The following is an 8,240-nucleotide window of genomic DNA, read 5'->3' as shown; positions in this document are numbered from 1 at the left end:
TCCTTCAATACGCATTATATGCTGTAAAGGAGTAGCTGACTTTGCAGCTGCGTCAGCTTCTTCATTCCCTTTTATACCTACGTGGCCTGGGACCCAACAAAATTTTACAAAGAAATTACTCGCAGTAAGATGGCAAAACAATTTGCGAATTTTAATCACTATAGAGTGAGAACTAGGTTCACATGAAATCAAAGCCTGAAGTGCACTAACTGAGTCAGTGTAAATAACACAGGAACGATGACCTTTCCTATTTATATACTTTAAAGCTAAATAAATAGCATGCAGCTCTGCAGAAAAGATGGAAGAATTCAATGAAATTTGTTCTGCCACGATTTCATCCTGGCAGACAAAAGCTAAGCCAACGTAATCATCAGATTTAGATCCATCTCTATAAATAGGAATTAATGTCCTGTCATGGTGTTGAATTTCTGCAAAGTGCTGTCAGTAGACATAATCTGGGGTGGATTCCTTTGGAAATTGCTTTAAGCTAAAGTCAACATTTATCACAGGAGTTGACCAAGGAGATATGCTACAGACATCTAGCTGTGAAATGTTGCCTGTGTTCAGGTCAATCGTGCTGCTCACATTCTCCATTCTTACGACGAATGAAGGGACACTGCTTGGGCGAGCTTCAAATAACCTTTTCAGCTGAGTATCTAATACTGTACAATTAACTGAAGGTTTAGAGTAGGATTTCTGTTTTATATAGTAAAAGAGAGACAACTGTTCTCTCCTGAGAGATAGTGAAGGCTCATAAGCATCCACATACAAACTTTGTACAGGGGAAGTTCGAAAAGCACCAATGCACAAACGTAGTGCTTGGTGGTGGATTGGATCCAGCATCTGAAGAGTAGATTCTCGCGCAGAGCCATAAACAATGCAACCGTAATCCAGCTTAGAGCAGACAAGGGCCCTATAAATCCTGAGCATAGAAACTTTGTCTGCTCCCCAGGATGAGCAGCATAGTACCTTTAAAAGGTTTAGAGATTTTAAACATCTACTCTTCAAGTTGCGCAAGTGTGGCAAAAATGTCAGTTTTGGGTCGAAATAAACACCCAAAAATTTAGCCTTATTCACCATTGGAATTTTATCACCATTTAGGTGAATTTCAAGATCCGGGTGCAAACCACGCCTTCGGCAGAAGTGGATGCACGATGTCTTCGCTGCATTAAACGTAAACCCATTGGTCTTCAACCAATCATATATGCGATTTAGGGAAGTTTGAAGTTGTCTCTCGATAAAACTCATATTACTAGACTGACAGGAGATCTGAAAGTCATCTACATACAAAGAGTGTTTCACACTAAGAGAAAGACAGTTAGCTATGCTGTTAATTTTAATTAGGAACAGAGTCACACTCAAAATAGAACCTTGAGGAACACCTTCTTGTGTAAAGAGCCTAGAGAAAGCGTTGCCCATCCTGACTTGGAATCTTCGATTCTCTAAAAAGTTTTTTATAAAAATTGGCAAATTATCCCGCAATCCGAATTCATGAACATCACGAAGATTCCGTAACGCCAGCAGCAATCATAGGCCTTCTCTATGTCAAAAAACACAGACACTAAGTGCTGTCTACAAACAAACGCTTCGCGTATAGATGTTTCAAGGTTTACCAGGTTATCAGTGGTACTTCTGTTCCTACGAAAACCACTCTGATGTGGTGAGAAGTAGTTCTTTTTCTCTAAGAGATACATTAGACGCCTGTTTACCATTCTCTCGAGAAGTTTACAGAGACAACTTGTCAGAGAAATTGGTCTGTAATTACAGGGATTCTTGTGATCTTTACCAGGTTTAAGAATGGGAATAATGATAGATAGCCTCCAAGAGTCAGGGAAAGTTTGTTCTATCCATATTCTGTTAAACAGATTCAGAAGATTAAAAAGGGAATTATTTGACAGATTTTTAATCATGCTATAGTAAATTTTATCCGGGCCTACAGCAGTATTCCCCGAGCGAGAAATTGCTGTATGTAGTTCTGTGCTGGTGAATGGCACATTATATTCCTCATTAAATGAAGAATGAAAATTTAAATTTTGTTTTTCTCTTTGTGCTTTATAAGCTTGAAAATTCCTTGGATACATAATATTGCTGGATGAAGCAGAAAATGTTTCACCCAGTAAATCAGCAATACCCTGTATATCGCTGATTATTGTGCCATTATTTTCCAGCATGGACACAGAGTGAGAAGCATATTTCCCATTAATTTTATGGATTTTATCCCAGACTGCTTTTGAGCTAGTGGAAGATGTTATGCTAGAAACATACTTCCTCCAAGAATCCCTTTGGCTTTGCCTTCTTATTTTTCTGGCGTTTGCCTTTGCTTTTTTAAAAGCTATCAAATTTTCAGCAGTGGGGTATCTTCTAAAAATCCCCCATGCTTTCTTTTGTGCTTTAAATGCTGCCTCGCAATTTTGGTTCCACCATGGTTTCGGATGTTTTGGGTATCTTGTTGATGTCTTTCCCATTGTTTTCTCAGCTGCCTGAATAATACACAAAGTGACAACTTCAACTGCATCATTGATATCAGCAGTATTGACCATTTCCTCAGTGATGTTAGCCAAAGAGGAAAATGCAGGCCAATCTGCCGTTTCCAGTTTCCAGCGTGGTGGACGGGCTGTTTCACAGCTTTCTCTGCCTCGGTATTTTAGAAATATTGGGAAGTGGTCACTAGAGAGTGGATTAGATCCAACCTCCCATGTAAATGCTGAAAACAGATTCGGAGTTGCTAATGATAGATCAATGGCAGTGAACGTTCTTGATGGGGCATGGAAGTATGTCACTTCTCCAGTATTAAATAGATACAGTTGGTGATTACCTATAAATCTCTCGATGGCTCTGCCTCGACGATTGATGTCAGGACTGCCCCACATAGGATTGTGACCATTGAAGTCACCCAGTAAAAGAAATGGTGTTGGTAGCTGTTCAACCAAAGTATCCAATTCATTCTCATTCACTCTGACATCTGGTGGCAAGTATATAGAACAAACTGTGACAGTTACTCCAATAGATATTCTAGCTGCCACGGCTTGCAAATTAGTGGTGATTTGTACCGGCAAGGATGGGATGTGATTTGAAACTACAATAGCCACACCTCCACTGGCACGGTTGTGGCTATCATCATCCTTGCGGTAAAGATTGAATCCTTTTAAAGAAATATTTTCTCCAGGTTTTAGATGAGTCTCCTGGAGTGCCACACAGAGAGATGAGGTAGATGACGTCAAGTGTTTAATGTCAGAGAAGTTGTTGCGGAAACCACGACAGTTCCATTGGATTATTTTATAATCCATTATGTGTTTGAGGCAGCATTTTTAGCAAGGTTGTCCCTCTTTAATTTCACAGGGGGTTTTTCTTTTGGAGGTGATGTTGGTGGTGTCACCCCCTTATTATTCTCTTCATCAGAGAAGTCAGAGAACTCGCTCATAGACTGAGTCTCTGATTTTTTAGTTTTAGACAGGGCTGCTTTTATTCTTTGTTTATTAAGTGGGTTCTTACTGGCTTTTTTGGAACCCACATTCCTAGTTGTTACCCCTGTTTTAGGTATGAGTGGTTTTGCTTTGTTATTCTCTTTTTCTGTTGCTTTGGTAGATGGTATCAGCAGACATTTTTCATGGCGAGTCAGAGATTCATCGGGTGAAACAGAAATGTCTGTCTGAACTCCACATGTCTTTGTGGATTTCAGAGCAGCAGCGAATGTCTTTTGTTTCACTGGTGTATTTAAGGTGACCATACGACGTGCCTCCGGGTAGGATATATTATTAATAGTCTTCAATCGCTGAATTTCTTTCTCTCTCTGCCATGAAGGGCATTTCCGAGAGTAGGCAGGATGAGCATCTTTGCAGTTCACACAGCATGGAGAACTTGTGCATTCATTACTCTCATGGTCTTCATTTCCACACTGTGCACATGCTTTTTTTCCTCTGCATGATGTTTGGGAGTGTCCAAACCGCTGACATTTAAAGCAACGTAGCGGGTTTGGGATGTATGGGCGAACTGGGCAACGGAGATATCCTGCCGCAACAGAAGATGGCAATGTTGGTTTGTTGAAAGTCAAAATAAGGTGTTTCGTTGGTATCAACTTGCCATCTCGACGGATTGAAATTCGTCGAACAGCAGTGACACCTTGGTCTGAAAGACCGATCTGAATATCCGATTCATCCTCAGACATCAGATCGCTTTCAGATATCACACCACGTGATGAGTTCAAATTTGTGTGTGGTGTGATGGTTACCATTATGTCTCCTAGAGACTTCATTTTCAGAAGCTTTGCTGACTGTTGAGGGGAGGCTGCTTCTACAAGTAGATCTCCTGACCTCAATTTTTGAATTTTTTTCAGATTCCCAACGGTCGATTCAAACAATTTTTGAATCAAAAAAGGGGAGCGTTTAGATAGGGGTGTTTCTCCCATGGCATGAACGATAAGGTAGGCTGGTGGTAATGCATCAGTACATGTTTTAGGTTTTAATGAATCCATATTTAGATTTTAAAATTCAGCTCCTAGTGACCCCACCCACCATGGGGCCCAACAAGGGGATGCCGTCACATGGGAGACTCCCATAGACCGTCACACCAGGGTTTCCCAGGAGCTATACCCTCACAATGCAGTCAAGAAGAGCACATCTTGTATGACATGTCCGCCCGGTCTGCATCGATCGGTTGACTCCAAGCCGAGGTCAAAACTGACTCAACGACCAGCCGATTGACTCAAACGGAGCCTGATTTGAGCCTCCCGTTTATCCGAAGCAGGGGCCAAAGCAGTGTGTTGGGGACGTTATGTTGCCCCTCAACTACCAGGATCCCCCTTTCCGGCATACGGGACACCACGCACGGCAAACACGTGGGTGGGCGTTCAGATCCCAGGGATGGTAAAGAGGAGTTTCTAAACCATCTCTGGGAGGTCCCCTCACCACGGACAGGAACCCACATCGAGGGGCTGGTGCATTTAAAGTGAGCATGCGTCGTGCCTCTGGTAAGGTATATTATTCACCGTCTTTACTTGCTGAATCTCTATCTCTTTGCCATGTGGGACATTTTCAGGGGTAGGCAGGATGGACGTCTTTGCAGTTAACACAGCATAAAGTGGTTGTACATACATTCAGTACTCTCGTGATATTCTTTTCCACACTGAGCACATGCACTTCTCCCTCAGCAAGATGTCTGTGAATGTCCAAACCACTCGCATTTAAAGCAACATAGCAGATTTGGAATGTACGGATGAACTGGACAGCGCAGATATCCTGCAGTAACAAGTGAAGGTAATGTTGGCCTTCTGAAAGTAAGAATGAGATGTTTAGTTGGTATCAACTTGCCATCTCGACAGATTGAAATTTGTCAAACAACAGTGACATCTTAAAGACCGATCTGAATATCTGATTCATCCTCAGAAATCAAATCGTTTTCAGATATCACACCACGTGATGAGTTCCGACTTGTGTGTGGTGCGATGATAACCGTTATGTCTCCTAAAGACTTTGTTTTCAGAAGCTATGTTGACTGTTGAGGAAAGGCTGCTTCTACAATTAGATCTCCTGACCTCTATTTTTGAATTTTTTTAAGGTGCCCAATGATCGACTCAAAGAGTTTCTGAATTAAAAAAGAAAAACGTTTAGACAAAGGTGTTTTTCCCATAGCATGAACAATAAGGTAGATTGAAGGAACTGACCTCCTCTGGTGGCAATGCATTGGTAGATGTTTTAGATTTTAGAGAATCCATATTTAAAAATACTATTCAACTCCTAGTGACCCCACCCACCATGGGGCCCAACTAGGAGATACTATCACATGGAGTATTTCCATGGACCGTCTCACTAGGGTTTCCCAGGAGCTATACCATCACAATGCAGTCAAGAAGAGAACATCTTGTCTGACGTGTCCGCCCGATCTGCATCGATCAGTTGACTCCAAGCCAAGGTCAAGAATGACTCAGTGACCAGCCGATTGACTCAAACAGAGCCTGATTTGAGCCTCCCGTTTATCCAAAGCAGGGGATAAAGTGGTGTGTTGAAGACATTATGTTGCCCCTCAACTACCAGGATCCCTCTTTCCAGCATATGAGACACCACGCATGACAAACACGTGGATGGGCATTCAGATCCCAGGGATGGTAAAAGAGAGTTACTAAACCATCTCTGGGAGGTCCCTTCGCCACGGACAATAACCGACATCGAGGGGGACACTGTGATGAAAACTCACAAATATAGTGAATTATATTCAAGCTTGAGAACTGAATCACAGAAATCTTTTAGAGGATATAGGCAGTCAATACAGTGATGTTCTTTTACTTACCTTGGTACGTTAACTTTGCAGGGGAAAGTTCTGGAAAAGCTTTTTTTTTCTTTGTGAAAAGAAATATCGCTGTTTTTACAGCAAAATAATAAAATTTACAGTGAACTGCAAAATGACGAATGGTGATGTATTGTTGCATTTCTGTGCGACATTACAGACAAGCTTAACAGTCTCAATATTGGATTACAGGTGAAAATAAAATAATTTCACACATGCAGAATAAAATATCTGCCTTCAAAAAAACATTAAACATTATTACCAAGAAATACAAAACAAAATAATGAAAAATTTTCCAACCATGACAAAAAGCTAAACAAGACGGTATTAATATTTCTGCAGAAAACTATACAATTTTTTCAAATTATTTAACTGCACTATCGGAGGAATTGAAACATAGACTTCAAGATATAACAAAAATGAAAAATATGCTGTTGCTCATTAAAAATCTGTGGTTCTTGGAGCCACCAATATCAGAATTAGCTGATCTATTAACATGTAATTACACAGAGCTATTTGACATATTTATTAAGAAGAAGAACAATACACACTTGAAAACTATTTTTAAATAAAGGAGCAGAAAATATTTACGTTGATTTCTGGAAAATAGTGCCCGAACAATATAAGACTGTAAAAAAATGTGTTCAAATTTTATGTTGTTTGCATTAACGTATCTATGACAAATGTCATACTCAAAAATAAAATATGCAAAAAACATATATAGAAACCTACTTACTGATTTACACCTGGATGCCATTTTATGAGTTGCATGCAGCAGTTACAAGCCTGATTTATTTTAAATGAAATTGTGAAAAAAAATGTTTGCAATATCAACAGTGACATTAATTCTCTAGGATAAATGAGAAACTATATATGTTTTTTATTACAATTGTTATGTTGCAGCCCACACGTGATAGTTATCAAGAGTATGTGGCCAGAGAAATAAAAAGTTGAGTACGAGGGCTGTTCGGAAAGTTCGCGGCCTTGCCTATATGCGGCGCTGCAATCAATTTAATTTTTGGCAGGAATAATTCAGCCATCTTTGCTAAAGATACGATACCAATTTCCGCTTGATTTGTCAAAAAGTTTTGCCACGACAGCTTAGCAGATAGTCAGTGTGCACATGCTTTGTCAAAAATGGAGAAGACAGAGACTCGTGCGGTCATAAAATACCTGACGAAAAAAGGGTTGACCCCATCTCAAATCAAAGCTGACATGGATAAAGTTTTAGGAGAGTCTGCTCCTTCGTACACCACTGTGAAAAAATGGACAGCCCTTTTTAAATCTGGCAGAGAAAGTGTGGAAGATGACCCTCACAGCGGACGGCCGTCAACTGCTGTCACTGAAGAAAACATCGACAAAGTTCACAATTTGGTATTAGCAGATCGCCGTTTGAAAATGCATGAGATAGCTGAGACAACAGGCATCTCTGTCGACCGAGTGCACCACATCCTAACCGAAGATTTGGGTATGACGAAGGTCTCAGCAAGGTGGGTGCCGCATCTGCTGACCGCCGAGCAAAAACGTGTTCGCACTTTGATGTCAAAGGAGTGTTTGGACTTCTACCAGAAAAACCCACAGGATTTCTTGCGTCGGTTTGTGACTACTGACGAAACGTGGATCCATTACTACACTCCTGAAACAAAAGAACAGTCGAAGCAATGGAAACACCACAGTTCGCCACCACCAAAGAAGGCAAAGACAGTTCCATCAGCGGGTAAAGTGATGGCCTCGGTTTTTTGGGATGCTAAAGGCATCATCTTTATTGACTACCTAGAAAGAGGAAAGACCATTAATGCTGTCTATTACTGTGAACTTTTGGAAAAACTGAAGAAAGAAATCGAAGAAAAGAGGCCACACTTGAAGAAGAAAAAAGTTCTGTTCCACCACGATAATGCACCTGCACATTCCGCCAGAATCACTGAACAAAAGATAAACGAACTTCGCTTCCAATTAGTTCC

The 8,240-nt window shown here is 40.7% G+C and overlaps 1 protein-coding gene across 1 annotated transcript; it reads right to left on the bottom strand.

Annotated features, from left to right (window-relative positions):
- Positions 1-3,182: 3,182 nt before the first annotated feature.
- Positions 3,183-4,595, bottom strand: LOC111621783. Its single transcript, XM_023364030.1, has one exon. The coding sequence runs from the start codon at positions 4,469-4,471 to the stop codon at positions 3,287-3,289; it is 1,185 nt and encodes a 394-aa protein (XP_023219798.1). The 5' UTR covers positions 4,472-4,595; the 3' UTR covers positions 3,183-3,286.
- Positions 4,596-8,240: the final 3,645 nt, after the last annotated feature.

This window comes from Centruroides sculpturatus, unplaced genomic scaffold, assembly GCF_000671375.1.
Source record: "Centruroides sculpturatus isolate CEXI.00-Female unplaced genomic scaffold, Cexi_2.0 scaffold153, whole genome shotgun sequence".
In the NCBI taxonomy this organism is placed as follows: domain Eukaryota; kingdom Metazoa; phylum Arthropoda; class Arachnida; order Scorpiones; family Buthidae; genus Centruroides; species Centruroides sculpturatus.
This window is presented reverse-complemented; position numbering and strand designations above follow the sequence as displayed.

What these genes read in the sequence shown, in the direction of transcription:
- LOC111621783 (XM_023364030.1), bottom strand. Translation starts at nt 4,471, where the DNA reads ATGGATTCATTAAAACCTAAAACATGTACTGATGCATTACCACCAGCC.